The sequence below is a fragment of the Sebastes fasciatus genome, chromosome 8, assembly GCF_043250625.1.
Source record: "Sebastes fasciatus isolate fSebFas1 chromosome 8, fSebFas1.pri, whole genome shotgun sequence".
Taxonomy (NCBI): domain Eukaryota; kingdom Metazoa; phylum Chordata; class Actinopteri; order Perciformes; family Sebastidae; genus Sebastes; species Sebastes fasciatus.
The window spans coordinates 10,272,961-10,298,027 of NC_133802.1; the positions used below are offsets into that span (position 1 = coordinate 10,272,961).

The following is a 25,067-nucleotide window of genomic DNA, read 5'->3' on the forward strand; positions in this document are numbered from 1 at the left end:
AGAGATTATGGCTGCAGTAACAGGGTGGCATTTTGTCCCTTCAAACGTAATAAGTCTTATTATTAAATATAAAAAAGATGTTCCAGCACTTGGGACTAGCGTCGGTTTACTGGTGGTGGGTCTTCTCAGGTGAACAGCTTTTAACGGGTTGGTTGCTCAGTCAAGTTGCATTCATGTGTTATCCTTCAGGAACAATAACACTTCTGACTTTCACAATGTAAGGAGTGGAGGTTAAATAATGTTAAAGTATATTTATACCCACTGAATGAAAGAACAGATTCATAATAGGTGTCACTGTCAGAAAAGAAGAATACTATATAACACGTGTCCTCTCCTGTATGCTGAACATTCACTAGAGTGTCAGAGCTGTGTGTCAAGGAGACACTTCTGTGGTGAAGTACAAAGGACATGTTTATACTTCACGGAGGAACTGAACAATTGCGAACACGCTGTGACTCGCTGGATTTCAGTCTATCAACAAGAGCATATGTGATATCTTATGATCACATTTTCATTGTTTTTTTGGCACCAGTCATTTGTCTGTGCTTGCAGTTGCTTGTGTAGCAATAATACATTATCACACCAGCCACACAGTTCATTCATTTTCATACCAACAGCTTTTTCTGCCATTTCCACCATACAGTTTTTACATTAGGCATTTATATTCTAATAAAGCTCTTATTCAGATTATTAGTGAAATAAAAAGGCTCCATGCAAACACAACAAAAGGACAGAATCCATTCAATTATTTTATTTCTTTGACGAGGTGTTGATGTGCAATCACCATCTTCGTCAATGAGTACAGATCTCTATTAAGCCATGAAGATTTGAATACTAATGTCTCCATTCATCTCCACACCAGTAGTACTGAACCCACTGAGAGGCAAACTCTGCAGCTCTACAGCAGTTTTTAAGCTGCTTTTGGTTTTCCAGTCTGCACATGGACTGTATGGAGTCTCACTGCTCTCATGTCCTCTTTGTTTCTCCGTCTGTCCCCCTCCTTCTCAAAAATACAGCTTTAAAAAGCTTTAATCCATTTGACTCTTCATAATTAAAAAACTAACTTAAAACTATGAAAAGTTGAATGTAAAACTAGAGCAAATAAAATTATTAATGACCCTTCTCACCCGCTGCACCCTGAATGTGAACTCTTACCCTCAGGGAGACGTTATAGATGACCGATGGCTAATAGAAATATCTACAAAAAGTCCTTTGTTCCAAGTGCTGTTAAGGTAATAAATGAGGCTAAGACCATGATTACACAGGGCGGGGCTCCTCGCGCTTTGCTGTAGTTCTTTGCACAGTAGCTTCATTTCCTGACCATTAGTATATTGTGTATATTGTGTATATTGCAGACTTGTGTATAGAGAGTTGTATTTTTCATGAACGTGTACTGCTGAGTCGTCTCTTTTTTGTGTTTTGCACTTTCTCCTGTTTGCATTTGATGTAGGCCTATGTATTGTCGTATGTATGTTTTTATGGCATGTTTTAATGTGAATGCATGGTTATGCTGTATGTTTGCATGTCTTATGGTGAAACCGAAGGCAAATGGACAATTAAGTTCTCATAATCGTAAACCGGACACACTTTGTGAGCAGGTCCTTATAGATGCATGTAAGTTTTAAATTTAAATTTGTGTCTGTGTAATTTAATTTATTCAAAGTGAAACCAAAATGCATTTTTATTTAGTTCTCTGTAACACATGCTTCCTTTTACATTTCTACTCTTTTACTATTTATTATTATTATACAAAGTAGTTTGAAAAGAGATGCGTGAAAAATAAATCTAGCTAATTATTATGGATGTTTGTGATTTGCTGCACTCCGACTGGCTGATATCATAGACTACTGAGGCCTGACGGTAATTATTCACGCCACATGAGAGTCACTTAAAATAATTTAGTAGTTTATATGTTTGTCTTTGAAGATAAAGATGTAATCTCAGTTGCGGGGATGGTTTAGGAGACAGAATGGTTGTAGTTTGGGGGGAAGTTACCTGCTTGACGTCACTGCCGTGGTTTGTGCTGTAGATGATCCTGTGGCCGGGGACGTCCACGGCTCCGGGCACCCAGCTCACCCTCAGCATACTGTGGGTGACCATCGGGAACTGAACACTCGCCGGCGGTGGGAGAGGGACTGTGAAATAATAAGGGAGGGAAGAGGAAGATGAAGGTGATGAAACACAAGTGATTCCTCAGTGGACTGAAGCGATTTATTTGATCAGTTCCATTGAGAAGTTCCTGTGCTGGAGATGTTGATAATAGAGAACATACTTACATGTGGTGGCGACGGCAGTGACGGGGTCGCTGGGATCCTCGTCGTACAGAGCATAGACGGTGACAGAGTAGTCTGTTGCCGGCAGTAACCCCGCCAGCTCCACCACTGTCTGCTCTGCGCTGAATTTCTCCTGCAGAAATACACAAACAAAATGCATACATGGAGTTATCAGTGTGTTAATGTTAGGATTGTCTGCTACCAATCCTTACTGTAAAATGACATCACAATGAGTAATAGGAGAGTTGCGCTTACATGAAACAGAATTAAAGAAGTAAGGAGCCATTAATGGTTTAACAGCCCATTTTAATCTACATTTCACATGATTATTGAAGTGTTTTATGATGTGGTCACCCTTAACAGATAAAGACTGGACAAACAGATTGTCCTTGTACATACAGTATTTAACTAATGATCTAATATGAACTGATGATTCATCATAAATGTATAAATACAGGTGTGTTCTTGTTTTCACCTCTATGTGATGATCAATAACATATCCAGGCTATGGGCTGCCTGGTTTCAGTTGTTTATATGTTATATGATATCTGTATCATATCTGTAATTCAGAGACAGGTAACATGAGGCTATATTATCTCTAAAGTGGTGTACGGTTGCTGATAACATTACAGTTAACACATTGTCCTGAAAATATATCATTATGTGAGCAGACCATGCCTGCTCTACTGAGCCTCATGCATTATGTTGTCATCTACCTGCTTACGTGTTGCTGATGCCCCTTTATCTTATTACTGGCTTGTATTTATTGGCTTATAATTATAAATTCAATTTGTGTAATCTATGTATAAACCTCCATATGTGCCCCTTTCACTCTCCTCCACACACACACACACACACAGAGAGGTCCAGTTCTCACCTCCTTGGCGTCATCAGGCTCTCCGTGGTTCAGGGCTGAGTAAAGGATCATGTACTGTGTTGCACCGGGCGCTGCATCCCAACTCACCCGCAGCGAGCTGTAAGAGGAAGGAGTCACCTCCAGGTGGGCCGGCATGGCCAGGGGCACTGAGAGAGGGAGACAGGAAGAGACAGAGGAGAGGATGAGGAGAGTAGAGACACAAACAAGGTTTTATAAACAAGCCAGAAACATGTTGACTACATTCTGTCATTTACTGGTGACTCTTTGGATGCCTTGTGGATTCAGTTTGCTGCTAGTTTAGTCACCAACAGCAGTGATTGCACTCCATTATAAGCTAATATTCCTCCTTATTTTAACCTGTACTTGTTGGGCCTTCTTAGGTCTAATTTTGGAAATGCTAAGAACAGAGTGAAATGCATTATTTCTCTTGGTGTTGGAGAAGTTTTATGGGGAAACTAATATTGGTGATATTTGACTTAGTCGCAGTGAGTGAGGGCGTGATGGAAGCAGGGCTTCAGTGTCAAGCTCTCATCAATATATTGTGCTAAACAATAAATACAAATCTATTCAAAGGCACAATACAGACTGTTACAAGGACTGAACCTGTGTCCAGCTGAGTCACAGACAAGCTTTCTAATGTTTACTCACCTCCCCTGATCACCTATCATCTAAAACACATTCCTCTAAAAATATAGTAACAACCCTGCCAAAAGAAAGTGGAAAACTAAACACACTAAAAGACAATATTGTATTATAGTGAAAATAAAAATGTGATGCTGTTTTGAGATAGAATTCAAATGTGAAATATAATGATGAATGCCCGACATTAAGTCAACAGAGCCCAGAGTGATGTTGGTTACGGAGTCTGACCAAGAGCCAAAACGCACTATATAATATAATGATTTGTAATCGGCAAATGTTTGGGATTTGTACAAGATAAACAGGTTAAAGGATGAGTTTGGCTATATTTTATATTGTTGTTATCATCCACAAATCCCACGAAAAGACCAAAACCAACTATGTGTATCCCATCCTGTCTGTAAGTGTTCCTACTGAAGATGCACATCTTTAAAAACAGGTCATGAATTATACTTTCATTTTCAGAGGAAATGATGCATTTGTTGGGGACTCTTAGTTACTTAGTTAGTAGGATCAGTTCATTGATGGTTTTGTTCTTTTCATGGGATTTTGTTGAAAATAACAAAAATGGAATATCACCAGACTTATCCTTAAAAAGCTCTGAGATGCATCATCTCAAGTTTCTGCAAGTACATGTGACACACTGACAAACTGATGAAGAAACAAATGGATTCCTTAGATTAATATAATATTTAGCAGTAAGCGGTCGTTCTTACATGTGGTGACCGTTCCTCTGAGTGCCAGGCCGACGCTGTGTTCATACACAGGGAAGATGGACACGTGGTAGAGAGTCTGAGAGGAGAGGCCTTCCAGCAGCACAGTGGACTCTGAGCCGGCCAACACCACCTGGAGACAAAGCAGGAGGATGTAAAACACAATGTGGAGGCTGCTGGAATCGTCCCTGGTGATGGTCTTACATTGCTTATATAACTGTACTTATGTCTCAAACCTAATGTGGTAATATATCTATAAGGTTGCGTTCTGACCTCCTCTGGACTCTGACCCTCGGCGCTGTGGTAGACCACTCGGTACTGTTGGACCGGTTTAGCAGGATTGGTCCAGTGAAGCTTCACTTCTCTGGAGCCCAGCTCAGAGAAGCGGAGGTCAGTAGGACTGGGGTAGGAGAGGGCTGGGTCTGCTGTGGGCCCAGGCTCCATGCCTGGAGACACAAGGAATCAGCACATTAGACCTCAACAAGATATTCATTGTTTGAAAAGCTCAATGTCTGCCATGCATTCAAGTACATGTGTCTGATGAATTGCTAGAACAGACAGAAAGGCAGATAGCTAGACAGATAGACAGGTTACGTTTAGAGATGCCACGGTCCACTATCCTCCCACACAGGATGTGGACCAGTCGTGACACCAGTTTGCTGAGCAGAGGGAAGTCGTTGACGTTGTAGACGTTCAGATCCACCGGCTCCGACGCCACCTGTCTCAACTCGGCCTCGTCAGCATTCTTTACACCTGAATAATACAAAGTCGTAAAATGGTTCAACCCAAAGAACTAAATGCCTCTGAGCGCCTATGAGACCGTAACATAGCAATCATGTGACCACATCAGACTGTAACTGGTTAAACTCTGGTAAGCTGAATAAACTGAATAAGTCAAGAGTGCTGACAGTCCCATGGTGCTAAGAAATGTATTAAGTGTCTACACCTCCTCACCTACAGCGATGATCTCCACGCCAGCATTCTTCAGCCGGTTTGCCGCAGCAATGGCGTCATCCTGAGATTTGCCATCGGTCAACAAGACCAGGAAAAACGGTGTGCCCGACCTGGCGCCTGCCTCGTCCCTCATGTTCTCCTCCATGACGTGGAGCAGCGCCTGGCCTGGGAGACGGATGGTTACACACTGACAGATATACGGTACATGTACTCTACTGTGTACCTATTGTATGGATCATGTGCAGATACACTGATCAGCCATAACATTATGACCACTGAGAGGTGAAGTGAATGACATTGATTATCTTGTTACAATGGCACCTGGCAGTGGGTGGGATAAAGTAGACAGCAAGTGAACATTTTGTCCTTGAAGTTGATGTGTTGGAAGCAGAAAAAATGGGCAAGCGTAAGGATGTGAGCGACTTTGACAAATAGCCAAATTGTGTTGGCTAGACGACCGGGTCAGAGCATCTCCAAAACTGCAGCTCTTGTGGGATGTTCCCGGTCTGAAGCGGTCAGGACCTACCAAAACTGGTCCAAGGAAGGAAAACCGGTGAACTTGCGACAGGGTCAGACCCGAGGCTCATTGATGCACGTGGGGAGTGAAGGCTGGCCCGTGTTGTCCGATCCAATAGAAGAGCTACTGTAGCTCAAATTGCTGAAAAAGTTAATGCTGGTTCCGATAGAAAGGTGTCAGAACACACAGTGCATCGCAGTTTGTTGCGTATGGGGCTGCGTAGCCGCAGACCGGTCAGGGTGCCCGTGCTGACCCGTGTCCCCCGCCAAAAGCGCCTACAATGGTCACGTGAGCATCAGAACTGGACCATGGAGCGATGGAAGAAGGTGGCCCGGTCAGATGAATCGCGTTTTCTTTTACATCATGTGGATTGCAACGAGTTTGAGGTGTTGACTTGGCCTCTAAATTCTCCAGATCTCCAATCGAGCATCTGTGGGATGTGCTGGACAAACAAGTCCGATCCATGGAGGCCCCACCTCGCAACTTACAAGACTTAAAGGATCTGCTGCTGACGGCTTGGTGCCAGATACCACAGCAGACCTTCAGAGGTCTAGTGGAGTCCATGCCTCAACGGGTCAGGGCTGTTTTGGCGGCCAAAGGGGGACCTACTCAATATTAGGCAGGTGGTCATAATGTTATGGCTGATCGGTGTATAGCCAGATGTTAGGGCTCAAACACATGAACAGTATAACGGTATCAAAGGTGATGTGTGTTTACCTGTAAATGTGTTTCCTCCCTTATATCTGAAATTCCTGACTGCCTCCAACAGCTGGTCTTTAGTAGTGAAGTTGTTGAGCTGCCACTCTGTGCGGGGGTCTCCGCTGTACTGGGTTAGACCTGGGACAAAAACACAACATTTAACAAGACACTGGGACAGGCCATCGGGAAAGGTAAATCCATTATACTGTGAGTGGCTAATTTTAAATGTTAGTGGCGTAATTGCTGAAATGCAAGACATCATACATGTCATTATTAGGGTATAGCCCTTAAACAGCCATGACTGGGACAGCAATCGTCCACCGCGTGGCACTGTGTCGACATGAAAACAACCCACAGGAGGGAAGAGAGACACTCTGATCCTCACCGATCTGAATGTGGTGCGGCCCGATGTGGAAGGGCGTCATCAGGCCCTCCAAGAAGTCTCTGACCCGTCTGAAGTTGGTACGTCCGATGCTCCAAGAGCCGTCCACCAGCAGCATGATGTCCGCCGCTGAATCGCTGTCACACTCAAATGGTTTCCTTGGAGACATACCTTAACAAAAAGGAAGCATGATCAGAGTTCTGGAGACTTGTTGATCTGTGCTAAAGAGCACTGAAGCTGTTCTGGAGGCTCATGATGGACAGACACTTTACTAAAGAGAGTTCCTAGTAAATTACTGGGATAACCTTTCACTATTCACACATGCACTATATTCAGGAACATTTCTGTCTTGAGCCTTTCCACACGTCATGCGAATACTGGAATAGCTGGGGAAAGGGACAGTCCAGTCCAGCAGATGGCGGCAATGCAACACTTATGATGCCAACCACTGTAAAACTCAGCAGAAGAAGAAGATGGGGCAAGGCCGGATGTAGGTACTGAAGAAGGCCCAATTCCAAACCCCCCCCTACACCCTCTCCCTACCCACTTCCACTCCGTTTGGAGGGTCCGCCATATTAAGTGCCATTCAAAACCAATCACTAGGGAGTGGAAGTGGGTTATAAAACCCTCCAACAGCGAGTCTGCATCGATGCTGACTTAACCAGCTGCCCTTACTGACAACGTGCAACGCCGTTTAGTGTTCGTCATGGAACACGATCCAATGTCAGTTCTATGTGACTACTGGTACAAACATTTACTGTAAACTGCTCAAACTGATAGGCATTTAATTTATTTTATTTTATTGTCATACAGACGTCAACAACGTAAAGTAAATAGATTATATTTAGGATCAAATATACCTTTGTCTAGACTAGAAAACGGTAGACATGTTCATTAGATTGTAAATTGTTGTATATTGTATATATACACAACATATATTTATTATTTTTACCCCTTTCAGGAGCTATAACCCCATAATGTATTATAACTTCAACTGTGCTATACTGACTTAACAGTGCAATAATTTGGTGCAATAATTCAGCTGTGCAATAATCTGGTTTACTCCGGCATTAACACCGCATGTATTTATACAGAACATTTAAACTAATATTCTTATTTTACACTATTCTTGCTTTTTTATAAATTCATGCATTTATATTATTTGCATAGATCCTATTTTTCCGTATTATTATTTGCACTGTTGTTTGATATATTTCTTATTTATATTTTCTTATGATTTCTCTATTTTTATATATTTATATTTATATTCTAGAAAAATGTAACTCAATATCCGCCCGGGGAACAATAAAGTATTTCTGATTCTGATATTTATTTCCTTGCCGGAGAGAGGGAAGTTTGTCCTGAAGTGCCCGCTGTATTTTCACCCTCCACCTTCAGCTGTGAGTGCGACTTCAAACAGAGTGCACTCCACCACGGACTGGGAGGGTGTAGGGACCGGATTGGAATTGGGCCGACGTCTCTTATTATTTTCAGGAACATGGTGGAGGAACAGGAACACTTCTGTCCAGTTTTTAAGTTCTTGTAATGTATTTAATATTCAACAAGTTTGCAGCGTTGGGGGGAGGTAACGTGTTACAAAAGTAAAAAAGAAAAAACACACTATAAGCGGGTGATTTTAATACAAAGTGAATGGATGAATGGGTGCGTCTAACAGCAGCTCTTGGACGATGCAATGATGGACGACAGATGGTGTCATGCACCCACATCATCCTCCTCCTCGCTCTACGGCTGTCAGACTGAGTGGTGACCAGCTCATCCATTAAAAGTATGAGGCCATGCATCCTCCGGTTGGTGCTCATAGTGAAAAAACAATGTTAAACAAATAGATTGTAGCCCAAATAGATAATAAAAGCAAAGGGGCGATGCTAGTCTATCATACAACGGTGGCTAGAGTGCTGATATACTGTCAAGATATTGTTGTTATAGAAACAAAACCCACGTGCAGCAATGGGGATGAAGCGCTCCCCAGCACCATATGGACACAAGCCATTAGGCTATACAAAGACGCCCACCACTATTTACAATAAACTGGAGCTTCTGTGATTTGATTAGCCGCTAAAACAACTTTACTCTCTCTTCCATTTTAAAACGCCTAGTCGTATTTCTGAGATTATTTTGGTGAAAGTAACTTAAAAGTAGTGTAATCAGTAACACGTTACTCTGCACAGACAGTAATGTTGTAAATACGTAATACTATTACTTGCGAGACAAGTCAAATCACCCGATAAAGCATTGGCGTAAATGCCAAGCCATAAACAAGTCACGGAGTGTTGTGATTGGCTGGCTCGCTCCACGTTAAAGCATCTTAAACCCTTTACGTGCTTTTCCCTGCAATGTTACGGCTTTCATTCATAACACGGGCGTACCGGAACTTGAAATGTTCCGAGGTCTTGAGGTGGAGATTTCCCTGATCAGTGATCCCTGCTCTCATTCACACATGATCCCAAGCAGGACATGTTTTCAGGGACATACTGCATGTGTGAAAGGGACTTAATCGCTTTATCGTGTTTTTTCGTTTCCTTTTATTTGTCACCCATCTGTATATTAGTGTGTACATGGGTAAAAGCATGCTTTTAAATCAGGAAACAGATGGCTCTATGCAGGCAAAAGGTGTGTGTAGGTGTTAAATGTAGGTGTGTTAACACTATGTGCACATGTGTCAACATGGTGCATGGATGAACATGAGCGAGTGTCCATGTATGTGAATGTGTTCCTCTGGATTACGAGGGAGAGAGAGAGAGGACACATGCGCCCTGCAGCTGAACGAGATGGCCTGTCATTATCTCTTTACCTGTCCCTCCCACCTGTAAACACTGTCATCACATGTCAAACCAACACTTACTGCTCTCCAGCCTCATCAGATGATGCTGAACAGACGTTCTTTAAGACAACCTGCTTGAAGGGAGTTGTCCTAATCGTTTCCATCATGTCTTGGTTCATTGTAGATCAGAGTTTTCTACCAAACACTGGGGGGAGTAGAGATTACCTGTAACCGGTTGGGTGGGGAAGGTGGTCTTCCGGGGTTTCTCCTCGGCTGCTTTGCCCTGTGTCGTCCCCTGCTCCTCCTTATTCTCCGCCTTAGAACGATCCCGCTCTTTCTTCCTCTTCCTCTTCTCTTTGGTGGTTTTCTCTGGGGCCTCATCAGGGGGCTGAGAGGGGGTTTCTGTTGCTGGGGGCTCTGGAGGAGAGAGAGCACATGGGTGGGGTTATAGTAAGATAAGCAAAGATCGTTTAGGGACCAGTTGAGGCTGTATGTGACAGGAAATCTACTGTTGACATGAGATCCAACTGACTTCAATTGGATGGAATGGAGAAGTGAGAATTAGACATGATAGTTTTATGATTCTTAGTGGACGGATACAACATGAAGCTAACAAACACCCACCTTCCATCCTGTTCCGGCGTTTGTTTCCTGTTTTACACCTACTGTTGCCGGGCTGTCATTACTGTGTGTGGATCCGTCTCAAAGCTCTTTGGCGTCGGCGTGTGTAAATACAGTATACTATACTTACTGTACATGTGTGTACTGGCTTGCTTGTATGTGTGTGTTGGTAACGTTTCCGTGCCTCGCCCCCCTCTCGCTCAAATAGCGGTATAATGACAGAGGCCATGATGATCAACTTCTGTTGTAGGGTTTTATGTGCCAAACAGACTAAACAGTGGGTGGGGTATTTCTGGTTTGATGCAAATGCAGCACACCTGAGGCCTGTACTACAAAGCAGGATTTAGGGTTAGCTGAACAGCTAACCTGCTCCGGAGCAGGTTATGTTCAAGATAAGAGATCAACTCATATAAAAGCACCGCCTACTGACCAATCAGAGCTCGGTGCGGGGATCGTATGGTAATATTACACAAATATGAAGAAGTTTAAGTCATAATCAAGAATAAAAACAACAGTTTAAACTGATAAATGCAGGAAGGACAGCTGGCTGTATGCTGTGGGTGCTTACTGCTTTGAATTATGTTTTTATATGTATTTGTTTTACTTGGTCTCGAGTCCATTTCACACCGTCAGAAACGGGGACGCAGTTGAAAGAAGGTTGAAATAGGCATACATGCCACATCCTTATTAATGGTCATGAAGTGTAATCCATTCATCCATAACACAATTTACAGCTATCTATATCTAGACAACTATATCTGACTTTTGAGTGTTCCGTTAAATGAATAAATCTGTTGATTGACGCATTCACACATCGGGAGTTTTTTCTTTTGCCAGCTGTTCTTCTTGCATTTGGCAGCTTCAACTGTGTTCCTTTTAGCCTGGATTAAGTGTTTAACTTCTTCGTATTTGTCTATTAAAGTTCGCTCTTCCTTTGTAAAATGTGCCGCTCTGCCTGTCTGTCTGCAAGTCAGTAGACTTGTCCATGTCTGTGATTGGTCAGATGCTGTAAACACTGCCCCGTTCATGTGAACGCGCTCATAACCAGATTGAGAAACCCTGGGTTGATTTACCGAGATGTTAACCACCTTCGTAGGACCGTTTAGCCGGATCTCGTTTGTCAGGGTTAGTTAAGCCAGATAATGAGAAGATACCCTGGGTATGTTGAACTCGCTTCGTAGGACAGGCCTCTGGGCACCTCGTTGTTACGGCTGTATGTGTTTTCTTTGCTGCTGTCCCTTTTCCCTCTCCAGTAGCTCTGCCCAGGTGTGCTGCATTTGCTCAACGAGGTTGGGAAGGAAGTGCTTTAAAGCTCCCGTGCCAGCAGCAGAAGGGAGAGGCTTCTGGTGTGGGGACTGCTGGTTCTGCTGCCTCTCAGTTTACGACTTGATATTGTCTTTTTCATATTTCTTTGTTAATAAATCCTATACAAATGTGGGTTCGTCCGGGAAGCTTTGTTATTCCCCGCTCATGGGCAGCCCTATTAGGGCGAACAACACTCTAACACTGACCTAAACCAAACACAGAAGACACCTTTAAAACTCTCAAATCCATAGGATTTATTAACAAGGAAATATGAAAAAGACAATATCAAAGAACAATCAACAATCAGGAGCTGATGTGAGCGACTGGATTCAACTGCGGTTGAACTCAAAACATCCTAATCATTGGCCCTGAGCATGTCTCTACACTAAATGCTAAGTGCTTGGGTCGATTTTTGACAATGGCCTTAACTTGAATTAAGTGTCTGAGGGTCTAGGGTCCTTTCCATAATGTTATCAGACACTTCTAATAACTATCTGAGCCTGTCAGTGGCAAAAACAAGCACTTTTAGTGAGCAGCTTGTTTAGCGGCTGCCAGTTATGGTGCTCTCCCTCAATACTGGACTAACTTCACAAATAGGTGTCTCCAGTAGTCACTGAGACACAAAAACATGGGTTCAAGTCCAGGCGTGATCCAGCTTCTGCTTTCAGTCTGCTGGCACTGTCTCAGCTTTTGTAAAGACTCGCCTTGTCTGACCACTAGACTTATTTGTTCACATCTTCACAGATTTTTATTTTCCCTCTTGGTTCAGGTGCCATATTTAAATAACTGCTGTCACCACCAGGAACAAACTTCTCAAAATCACACACAACGCCTCTAGCATCATTGGTCTCTGTCCTCCCAACCTCCGAGCTCTCGTGGACACTGCCCTCGTTGTATCATTGTATCGTGTTGCTTGTGGCTGTAATGTTATTATCTACTAGCCTACAGTACCTGTAGTAGCAGCAGCAGCTGCGACGATGGTGGTGGTGGTGGGGTTCGGATACAGAACTGTTGGCAGGTCCATCAGTGCCTCCGTCACATCGTCCAGGTCTCCTGACCCTGACCCGCCTGGCAACATCTTCTTCTTCTGCTCTCGACTACCGCTGCGGATCATTTCCTCCTCCCGAAGACCCTCCACTGGAAAAGAGAATATGAATCACATATGAGTTACATAGTCGATAACATTACTGCCCTGTTGTGCAGCAAATCTGATACCTTCCAGTTAAATCCTATAAAAAGAAGCTACATCAAAATATTTCAAAATCAACTGTAGATACCAATATAGAGCAAATATGAAACACCTTTACCATCTAATAATCACTACCCTGCAGAGCAAACCAGTCCCTCTACATCTATTAAAGGTTAAATAGGTTTAAGCTGGGCTGTGTTCAGGCCAGGACCTGCACCGAAGCTGTGGCAAGATTGAACAAACAGCGAAAGTTTTATAGATACAGTTAAATGATTATTTTCTCCACTGCACCTGTAACCTAACTCATAGACCTATTACATGACCTGCTCTAACTCACACAGGCTAACTCACAAGCACGCATTCGCCCACTGAACTTCGCATAAACGTAGCCGGCCAATCAGAACGTGCATCCATCGGGCTCCACCCTCTGTACCCATAGAGTCCAGTAGAGGGCGGAGCCTGGGTGAGTTTGAACGAAGGTTACCATATTGTAACCCTAGTTCTATAAGCACAGGCGGAGTCCTCTACCGAGAGGGGCCTGTAGCTCTTGGGCCACTCACTGAAAAGGGTGTGGGATGGCCGTATTCAGGTAGGCATGTCCTGATTGGGCGGCTCTGTTGAAGCAAAGTCCAGTAGGTGAATGCTTGCGTGTGATTGGAGGAGAGTATTACCCATTAAGTCCAGTGGAGGGCTCCGCCTGAGCTTCTAGAACTAGGGTTACAATATCGTAACCTTCGTTCTCGCCAGTATCACACACGGATGCCTGAAGTGAGTGCACAAAATTCAGATTTCTCACTGATAACAGACCATATTAAAGTGGCCTCAATCAGGGTCAAATAAAACATTTACTAGTGAGTCTACAGCCACTATATCCTGACAGCAGTGCATGAGACAGATTGATCAGCGGTGCCTAGTTTAACAGTTTGAAGTTCACGAGTTTTGCGAGCAGTGATTTACAGCTGCTGTAGAGAATCCTCAGCTCTGATTGGTTGTTTTCCTTTGGCGCTGTGAAACTTGCAAACGCCGGTATGAGTACAGGAGGACACAGAGGAACCTGATTATCTGTCTCATGAACTTCTGTCAGGATGTAGTGACAGATTTATAAAAATAACTTTCTCATCATATTTGCTCAAAGTTACCAACTACAGCTTTAACTGCTTCACCGGGTCCTGTTGCCAAATCCTTGTCTGGAGTTAACAGACAAGGTCAACAACAACAGCAAGGTAAGGTTTGGGAGGAAATAAATACTGGGCCCAGAGGGGGTTAAAGCAAATGGGAAATACGACGCATCAGGAAGGAATTCCCAGACTGCCATCATTCCAGAGAGACAGCCGGTGTTACAAATTTCCAAGTTCGCATGTTTTTACAAACCTGCCCGGACACGCTCGAGTCGACACAGTAACCTACTATCACCGGCACGGTTCGCAAGCAACCACAGGCTACATCCACATATCATACTATCCAATGTGAGCATCAATCAGAGTCTAACAATAAAATGTCAAACGTCTGGCCGTAGATGTCTGAAATAACCTGAGGGACTGTAAGAGAGATAGATTTGATGGCAATTCCCACTCAGAACCTCATTCTTTGTCTCCTCAGAAATGACCAGTAAACTGCTCGTCCTAACACACAGTCTCACAGTGAGGGTAGAAGACAATTTACTGACTGTGTTATTATATTAGTAAGGTTACCTTTGCAAGAGTTGGTGGGTAGATTTACAACCCAGGAATACACTAAACTCATGTAAGTATACACAGCAACTTCAAACATAACCCACTTTCAGCCTGTAATCCAGCTAGAGTAGTATTTATACCCACTCACTGTGTGTGTGTGTGTGTGTGTGTTGGCCTGATGGGTGGGGACACTTCAGAATGTGAAAAATGCACCCCTTCCCTTCCTATAACAGGACTTTGCTGTCTCACAGCAGATCTTTTTATCTCTGGTCAGTGTGTCGTCCATCACATCATGTTCCTGTTCAACCACACTTACAACTGGAGCTTGTTTTGTGATTTCCAGTTAATCAGAATTAAAATGCAGATAACAAAATTCCTACATTATATCATGTAAGATGGCCTATATAGATATGCATGTTGATGCTCGCTCGCATACACAGACACACACAAACAACCTACCTCATTTCTATCCAATATTTCATGTTTCTGTCTGTCTTTATCTCTCACTGCACAAACCATACTGCTAAGGAAAATTACTCTAAAGGTTTACAGTAGTTTTAAATTTTTTTCAAATTTTATGTAAACTTGGTTACAGACATGATCTGTAAATTAACAACCCAACTGTTAATTTAAGTATTATGCCAAATGATATAGTAAAAAATACTATATCATTTATACAGTATCTTCTTATCTTTTTACTGCATTAGTTTATGTATTTTACAGGAAAATAAAATAAGTAAGTTTTCATCCATAGAACAAAACAAAACATTATATTCATATCATTTACCAGCACTGTAATGTGTCACAATGATGTGAATAGACATTTTAAGTAACCCGCAAATCCATAACGGACAGTTCAACGTTTAAGTAAAGTTCATTGACCATCATCGTCTACAGTAAGACTAGATTTTTGTTCATGTTCACCTGCGATGCTTCATCTTGATGATGATACATTATCTTTTGACACTCTGGCCTTGACCTCTTTAATTTGTTGAAGGTCACCCAGCCTCTGTCCTCTCGGACTTCTCCCATCCACCTCGCTATGTTTCTTACTGGTGAATCGTCGCTTTGCCAGGAGTTTCTCTGTCGTCCCATTGAGCACGAGGACTTGGAGGGCGTATTCCTGACCGGAGTCCAGTCCTGCCACCGTAGCCCGGCCCCGTGTGGTGGTCAGCATCAGCTCTGGCTGTGGCACCTCTGGAAGAGACCAGCATTTTGGTTGTGAAAAGACTACTATATAGGATTAAGTCTAAAGGGAAAATAAGGGTCATCACATAAGGTCTTTTTTACTGCAAAAGTATTGAGAATAAGCAGGAGAGTATTTTAGTGCTGAGTTTATTGCCATCACTACAAACATTGACAGCAACTTTTTGATGAGCTCATAATGCAGAACAGACAAGACAACAATCTACACTAATAAAACCATCACATACATGAAACATAATGTACAAAGAATACAATGAATTTTAAAGATAGACTAAAAACCCTTAAAGTCCTAGTGAAACAGACGTTAGAGCGTCTTGAGGTTCTGTACTGTGAGTATTCCCCAGTAAATATTTCAGTGGTGTACAGTCTCAAGAAGGATTTACATCAAATCCACCAATTGGACCAGTGGGCGGGCTTAGAGTGTAGCATGATATGGAGCTACAGTGACCAGAGACCAAGCCCCCAGGAAGGGCGCCGGGCTTTGAAGCAAATTGTACATAGTGGCCAAACGGCGGTACTACAACTTCCATGTCCGTCACATGATGCCGTTGGGCCCAAAAAGACTTTTTCCTATAGACTTACATTGGGAAAGAGACGTCTGTAACTCAGAGGATAATTTTCTTTTTAGGTAAATAAACTTCTCAGTGTTAACACTTGAATAGTCCTTATTTAAATCAGTAGGTCCTAAAAGTTGTAAAATACACTAATAGCTGAATCCAGAGTTATTTCCCTTCCTCTGTTCATGTGAATGAGACCCAGACCGAGGTTGGAGCGAGGGCTGGGAGGAGGAGTTAAAGGAAACGCTACTGCGCCTGCTCTATGGACCCAATGGATGAGGAAGATCGCCGGATGATCCGGGTACTTTATCACTCGGCAGTTGAGCCAATTTTAGCTTCAAGCACCACTGAGCGAATCTGATAGGAATGAACAGGAGCCTCCAACGCTGTATCCTGTTCTCTTTATACATCCATGCCAAAGAGTGGCATTGTCATTTGTTGAGCAGTAGTCAGACTACCAAACCAAACAGTTAGCACACTTCTCACAGTCAACTGATGTGTAAAACTGGACCAATGCTTCTATTTAAGCTTTGAATTGTTAAAACTTCCAAAAAAAATTTATTGTCTGATGAGCAAACTTTGTGCTTTTGTAAGCTGTGCTTTCCCATTTAGAATGATCAGACATTATAGTGCAGATGACACGTAAACTCTTTCATATTGTCACCTGGTTTTCCAGCCATTTCAAGAGGCAGTTTCCCTCATTTCCCTCTCCTGAAGTCTATGTCTGATTATCTCTTTCGTTTATCCAATATTAAGCTGAAGGCTGCACCATCTTACAAGATCAGACACCTCCCTCCTGTGTGCTGATTCTTCTGATCTCATTTCTAGCCCAACCACAGTTGTACCATCAGCACATTTAGAGATTTCAACAGAGTCAGCATAAAGCAGATTAGTGATAAGAGAAATAAAGCAGTGGAGAAAGGCAGCAACCCTTCTAGTCCCCATGAGTGCTTAACAACATGCTCCAAGTCCTCCAATTACTTCATCATTTTATTCTTTAACTTGTTCTATTGTATTTATGTTTGCTTTAGTTGTCGTCTTGCTCTCATATAATTTGTCACAATTAATATTCAAATGTTGTGTCAACTTCAGGTAAATGCAATTTTAATGTAACATAATATTTTATTTTAAGACAGACAGACATGATAGGTGATAAAGTGCTGATGGCTCTAGTCCACAGTCTACTGGCCCGGGGGGGTCTGTGTCAGATACGCTTCTGCAAACCATTAAAGTTGTAAAAGTCGACAGGTAAGCAATAAATAAGTGAACAATAAAGTCTAAATAAAGGGTCATGCTGCAGAAAGGCTGTATCTCTAACTGGAGTTGTACTCATTTTAAGTCTCTGCAACATTGATTTTTTACAGTGTTATAGATAATATATCATGATCTTTGTTTGATAAGACTGAATGAAATTCTGATCAATGTTAAGAACAGTGAAGGTCAACCCAAAGTAAAATGAGCCTTAAATGCAAACTGTATTTCCATTTTTATATTGCATTTATATTAACTAATCTTAGCAGGGGAACTCACTTTGTGTAATCCCTCTTTCTTCTCCATCTGGTCCTCAACATCTTTTTCTTTTCTATACAAACGATACACAGCTTCCTCTTCTGTCCTCCAAATTGCAATTGTGTGTTGCAAACTTCTGCTACACCCCCCCCCGCTTAAACCCTACACATCAAATCTTGTGTTGGACTGAATTCTTCTATAAGCCCCCTCTGTCTCTTTTAGACGTGCCTGGGCTTAGCTGCCCAGTGTGGAATGGGAGATAGGCTGACAGAGGAGAGGAGAGGAGAGGAGAGGAGAGGAGAGGAGAGGAGAGGAGAGGAGAGGAGAGGAGAGGAGAGGAGAGAAGAGAAGAGGAGAGGAACTAGAGAAAAGGACATCAAGGGAATATGATGATATATAAATAGTTTATGATCAGATTAGAATTGGCCAATCCATTTCATGATATACTTCTAGAAGTGGAATTTAGTATTTCAATGACTTACACAACTTATCTGTTATCTCTAACTAGAATTACGGCCTCGCGGTTGTATTCCGCCTCCAACCAGTCAAGTGTCAGTTTACATCCATGTCTGTCCAAAATAATTATCATAATTGGTATGAATTCTTAAGTTATGGCCAAAAACCTGTTTTGTGAGGTCATAGTGACCTTGACCTTAAGCCTTTGACCACCAAACTAATCTAAACTAATCTAATCAGTTCATCCTTGAATCCAAGTGGACGTTTGTGCCAAATTTGAACAAATTCCCTCCATGTTTTCCAGAAAATGAACAGCCAACACATACAGTATGTACGTTATATCGTGACAGCAGCAAAGTATCGACTAAACTGCTGCAACAGGTCTCACCAAACTCTGAGTCTACCGTCTGACTCTGGTACGCAGAGCCTCAAAGCCTCCAACCGGTCTCAGTATACTTCTGCGTACCTGTGCAGACCCGGTACATACCGAATAAAGAAAAACTCTTGTCCAACCATTCCCATTCAGCCACAAGAATATTCAAGAGGTTGTGCACTGAAGTTGGCTGATAGGGCCTGGCTAACATTTGACTTTATAGTTCATCCCATAGGTGTTGGATGGGGTTGAGGTCAGGGCTCTACAGTAGCATTAACACTTCCCTTAATTGGAATTAAGGGGCTTAAGCTAAATAATATTAACTTCAACACAGCCGGGAAGGTCTCACCTGAGATGGGTTTCACTCGGACCTTGTAGCCCTGAACAGGTCCGTCAGCCTCCTTCCATTTCATCTGCAGTCTGTCCTCAGACAGGACCGTCAGCTTAAGACGACCTTGAAATTCAAAGAGACAAAGGGAAGGAAAACAAAAAGAAAATGCAGGTTTTATAATGTGTGTGTGTGTGTGTGTGTGTGTGTGCGTGCGTGCGTGCGTGCGTGCGTGCGTGCGTGCGTGCGTGCGTGCGTGCGTGCGTGCGTGCGTGTGTGCGTGTGTGTGTGTGTGTGTGTGCATGTTGTCTAGCGCCTGATTTGGGTCCAGAGAGAGAGGAGAGCTTTTCAAAGATCAAAGAAACAAGCTGTGAAACTCTCGTTCTCTATGACGGAAACCCCTCTCGCTTCCATTTCCCCAAAATAAAATCTGCCTCTTGTTTCGACTTCATCTACATAATTTCCAGCAGGGACTTCCCAACAAGAAGTGCCTTTCATGTCTCCATCCTCCAACCCTCCATCCATCCCTTTCTCCAGCTGCCCCTCCATCCATCAAAGCATGCCCTGTCCTCCCGTCTGGTATAGTAACAGGAACAGGACGCTGGTTGGGGACTGGAGGGTCAAAGGTCATGTCAGAGGAACGGCACAGAGTTACAGTGTGTCGTCAGGGTTTAGTATGTAGTATGTGGCGAGGAAGATGAGGGGGGAAGGGGGAAAACGGATGCCAAGAAGACAGACGAGTGGCGACATGAACAGCATGAATCACAGAACTTTGTCTTCAGTGTTTCTGCGGACGTATGACCCTCAGCACTCAACAGAGTCTGTTCTGAATACCATGTATGTGTGTGTGTGGGAAGGGGGGGTCAGGGGCCGCTAGAGGGTCCTCATCCTCTTGGGTGCCTGGCAGAAGATCAGATAGGGTCTGATGGGGATTTAGAGAGACTGAGGTCAAGGTCTAACAGACCCACTAACAACAACAGCTCCTCCACACAGGCGGGCAGATATGCAGACTAGTAGAAGAGCTGTTCTGTGCTCCCTGATGTGGGACAACAGCAGCTGGTTGTGGCCCTCATTCTTTAGTTCAGCACTGAAATAATACGCCCTTTGAGTCTTGTTTCTTTTGTGAAATGTAGTAAAAAGTAACCATGAAATAAATATAGACTGAACTGTGATGTACTGTTGTTATAAACCAGCAGTAAAAAATATAGTTGAAAAGTATATCAGTATGAGTGATTGTTTCAGTAGTTTGTTAATATCTAATCAACTGTAATAGTCTTTACATATTGGGCCTCCATTCTTGTATTCATACCCTAAATCTCTCTTAGGTCCTGTTCAGTCCTGGTATTAAGATGCGTCCACATGCGTCTCCTGTGACCACTTGTGATCGGATCTCACTTTCCCGCTCTATATGCAAATAAACACGTAATAAACACACGGCTAATACAGCAGCAGTTGTGACATAATATTACAGGAAGGTCCGTATTAATATCCTACAGATTTGTGAATTCTGGTACATTGTATTAACATCAAAATAAAAGGTTATTGTACCGCACCACTACTTTTGCCAGACGACAGCGGGGCACATTTCCCAGAGAGCCGGGAAGGAGAGAGAACAGGCGGGCAGACGGACGGACGGGGAGTCGGGTGTCAGGTCGGTGCAAAGCAGCGGAACAAAAACACCGACACATCTCCGACAATATGATAATAATGCACTTTGCGTGCGTCTGATAGTCTGTAGATATGTAGCCTATAAAGAAGATATATTTTAATAAAATACAGTTGTACCGACAGAATAAAGCGCCCCTGTCTGCCTGTTTATTCACCTGAGAAGCGTCTCAAATGTCTTGTTTTGTCCACAACTCAAAGATATTCAGTTTACAGTCATAGAGGAGTAAAGACACCAGAAAATATTCACATTTACGATTTACGTTTACGTTTAATCAATTATCAAAATAGTTGGCAATTAATTTAATAGTTGACAACTAATCGATTAATCTTTGCATCATCAAAGGCTAACTACCGTTACACAACACCATCATCTCTAGCGGTGTATGGGACATAGTCTCCTGTCAGTAGTAATGATGACTACTAGTGGTACTCTACCTTGGCCATGGACCCCCGAGGACAGCAGCAGGACGACACTGAGCAGGAAACACAGCATCAGCCAGAGAGATGATGATGAGGATGATGATGATGGTGAAGCAAGGAGGCGAGGAGACATGAGTGGAGCCTAGAAACAAGAAAAACAACGCTATGAATGTTTCATATACTTCATTTATATTTCTATACATTTTTATGTATACCGATCAGCCATAACATTATGACCACTGACAGGTGAAGTGAATAACATTGATTATCTCGTTACAATGGCACCTGGCTGTGGGTGGGATATATTAGACAGCAAGTGAACATTTTGAACTTTGAACTTTGTGTTGGAAGCAGAAAAAATGGCCGAGCGTAAGGATGTAAGCGACTTTGATAAGGGCCAAATAGTGCTGGCTAGACGACTGGGTCAGAGCATCTCCAGAACTGCAGCTCTTGCGGGATGTTCCCGGTCTGCAGTGGTCAGGACCTACCAGAAGTGGTCCAAGGAAGGTGAACCGGTGAACCGGCGACAGGGTCAGACCCAAGGCTCATTGATGCACATGGAGAGCGAAGGTTGGCCCCTGTTGTCCGATCCAATAGAAGAGCTACGGTAGCTCAAACTGCTGAAAAAGTTAATGCTGGTTCTGATAGAAAGGTGTCAGAACACACAGTGCATCACAGTTTGTTGCGCATGAAGCTGAGTAGCCGCAGACCGGTCAGGGTGCCCATGCTGCCCTAATGTTATGGCTGATCGGTGTATATTTCTATACATTTTTTATGTATTATATATACAGAAGTCAGTTTACTCAGCGGAGTCAAACAATCTGTGTTAAATAGCTCACATGTACGTAAAAACAAACCCTGACAAAACCAACGAGGTAACCCAACGAGCAGCATCATGGTGTGGCTGGCTGGTGTGTGAAAACCAGGTATCTAACCTTGACAATGGCAACAATATATTTGATAATTGATTAATCATTGAAGACATTTTTCAAGCAAAAATACAAAAAAAATCCCATGTTACAGCTTCTCAAACATGAAGATTTTCTGCTTCTCTTTCTTTTCCATGATGGCTGACTGGTAATATATAATAATATCTTTGGGTTTTGGACTGCTGAATTTGAATATGTCAACTTGCAGCATTATTCACTGATATTTTATAAACCAAACCATTAATCAAGACAACAATTTGTGTTGTTTTTACCTACCTGGCAACAACACACGTAACCTGTGACCTTTTTCCCATGGGAACTGTTTTATGGCTGACTCAGACTACAGGTGCTTCAGTGCTGGTCCCCATTACAGACCTTAAACTTCACACAGCTAATGACACACACCAGGCTGTAACATTAACCAAGACGCAGCACTTTAACCGGCCATAAAACCAACACACCTCTGTCTAAGAGCTCCAACATTTACACCAAACGCCTCCGACTAATTCTTGATCATTTGACTGCATATACCACATAATTACAATATTTGACGCTTATTCTTTTATGAAGGAAGATTATTTGAAAATTTGGGATTATATATATATATTCAATATAACAGCTGTTTAGAGTCATTGTTTCCACTCTGCTGCAAAACATCTGTATATAGACAACATGACTAGGTGTCATTTGCATTTGGGGGGTTCATTAATCAAAAGGTTAAATGAGCTCACTGACTCCTACAAGATAAACGTTCTGGATCATTTTGAAACTACAGGAAGATGATTGTAAGCTGTGTAAGCAGATGCTCTTTAGCAAACAAGAACAAAAACTCTGACATTTGTTCTTTGTGAATAAGAACATTGTTCAACAAAATGCAGCGGTGGGTAGCTCAGCGGACCTGAAGAAGCTGAATGTGAAACACTGTCCGCTGGTTAAAACTCTGTCATGTCATACAGAGTAACTTCTACATATGCTGGTAGTCAAGTTTGACATTAAATCTGTCCTACCAATCAAATACTGGACGTTATGCTTTTTTTAATGTTAAATGGATTTATTTCTTTGCTCCAGTCTGATCCTTCTTATATTTCAGACCCTCAGAGAGTTGAAGAGAAACTTCCAGCCCGCCTGAAGGCTTCTCAGACATACAGCCATCATGTGCAGCACGTGACATGACTACAGAGTTCTTTATGTATGTTTCCCTCATGTTCCACATGTACCTGCTTGCCTGGATGTTGCCAGTCTGAGTTTATACTGTACGTGAGCCGCATGTCATGCGTGCCTATCTCCCTGCCTGTCAGACATGAGAGGAAGAGATGTTGGGTATTGTTATGCAACGGATCTACTTGCCCAGAGGATCGTACTCTCCTCTTTTAACCCCTTTTAAGCAGTCAAGGTACTTGAGCAATAAAAATCAGGACAACGGCACACTTAATTTTGGACTTTTTAACTCTGACACTGCCAGATTTACCACCACTGACCTTTAGAGGAGGATACGCAGTTCACTTTGACTGAACAATACAGTAACGGGCCACTATGTTGGCCACAGGGAGGGTCTGTTTTTTCCTCTATGCAATGAAAAAAACAACTTTATATTGGGCTTTTACTTCTAACACCTGTGGATCTGGAATTAACATATCCTTTGTGAAAGATGTAATTATTTAACGCTGACATTGGTCTGATTTCACATACTGTCAATCAAAGTCAATGTCATCATTCACCTATTGATGCATAATAATAATGATAATAATAATAATAATAATGATAATAATAATAATAATAATAATACATAAATGTGCAGTATTCGTTAGACTTTATAAATGTGATTTTATAATCAATATAAAGCTCAATAATGTCATAAATGACTCTTAATGCTGATGCTCAGGGATGATGAGGTGGTAATGATACCAGCACATGACCAATGTTCATTGTGTGCAATATTAATGTCCAACATGTGCAATATTACTTTTTTTCTGTGTTTTTTTTAGCTTACTTTACCTTTGTTTATTTTACTTATCTTATTTACTAATTTTTACTAAATGTTTCTTACTTAATTGTTATTTGTTTAGGAACTGGTGCTAGAAATAGTACTTTTTAAAATTTTATATACTTGTACTTGTATTTTTTAGCAATCTCTGGCACAAGAATTACCTTCGGGATTAATAAAGTTCTATTTTATCTTATCTTATCTTATCTTATTTTATCTTATAAGGAGACTTTAGCTGACTGTAGATGACCATATTGAGTAGTATACCTACACAGTATGAGAGTGATGTTAATATTACTGAGAGATTATGAAGTAATTATCCACTAGAGGCAGAGTTTAATGACTGTTTGATAACTGCGTACATTAGTTTGTTGCTTATAGTTAACTACCAGACTTCACATTTTGATTAAATATTGACCATTATTTGTCAATGTGTATAAGAGGTCTCAGGTGAACTTCCTCAGGTGAACTTCCTCAGGTATTTTACAATAGTTTCCAACAATAGAGGGCAGCTATAGACTTCCTCCATACAGCATACAGTTATTATAGCCTGTTTCAGTGGTTTACCTGAGAAGAACACAGGGCCAGCAGCTCTGATACCACTAGACGTGGTTTCCTCCAGGTGAGTCTTACCTGGCGGTTCGGTGAGTCCTCGTTAACTCCTTCACAGCATTCCAGAGGTGGATGTCAACAAGCGCCAGTTCCGCTAAACAGTGAAGCAGCTCCTCAACATCAGGTTGTATCTGAGTCCTGCTGCTGAAACCCGAGAACCGAGGAACCTCCCGCTGCTCCAGCTGGGCGTGGCTGCTCCAAGGAGGAGAAGGGTAGAAAACCCTCTACAGAGCAAACAGGGCTATCAAACCCCCACCACCACCAATATTAACCCATGATCACATTTAACTCCAGCTACAGTCCACACACCACATACAACTACATCATCCTTTTTTATCAATCATTCTTTTAAAAACATCATCTTTTTATCCATCATTATTTTACTTCTATCTATCTACCTA

The 25,067-nt window shown here is 42.3% G+C and overlaps 1 protein-coding gene across 2 annotated transcripts in view; it reads right to left on the reverse strand.

Annotated features, from left to right (window-relative positions):
• LOC141772360 (collagen alpha-1(XX) chain-like) overlaps positions 1-24,838 on the reverse strand; it is a 42,891-nt gene extending 18,053 nt beyond the window's left edge. For both annotated transcript variants that reach the window (XR_012594891.1, XM_074643257.1), the window contains exons 1-15: positions 24,688-24,838; positions 21,157-21,283; positions 19,075-19,179; positions 15,678-15,821; positions 12,714-12,899; positions 10,062-10,253; positions 7,058-7,225; positions 6,691-6,810; positions 5,457-5,621; positions 5,097-5,255; positions 4,776-4,948; positions 4,506-4,635; positions 3,151-3,296; positions 2,277-2,406; positions 1,996-2,135 (exon numbers count right to left, since the gene is read on the reverse strand). Coding sequence is in view for 1 of the 2 variants with exons in the window: in XM_074643257.1 (XP_074499358.1) it covers positions 1,996-2,135; positions 2,277-2,406; positions 3,151-3,296; positions 4,506-4,635; positions 4,776-4,948; positions 5,097-5,255; positions 5,457-5,621; positions 6,691-6,810; positions 7,058-7,225; positions 10,062-10,253; positions 12,714-12,899; positions 15,678-15,821; positions 19,075-19,179; positions 21,157-21,274 (2,076 nt within the window). In the remaining variant the exon portion in view is untranslated. The remainder of the gene's footprint in view (positions 1-1,995; positions 2,136-2,276; positions 2,407-3,150; positions 3,297-4,505; positions 4,636-4,775; positions 4,949-5,096; positions 5,256-5,456; positions 5,622-6,690; positions 6,811-7,057; positions 7,226-10,061; positions 10,254-12,713; positions 12,900-15,677; positions 15,822-19,074; positions 19,180-21,156; positions 21,284-24,687) is intronic.
• Between the last annotated feature and the right edge of the window lie 229 nt (positions 24,839-25,067).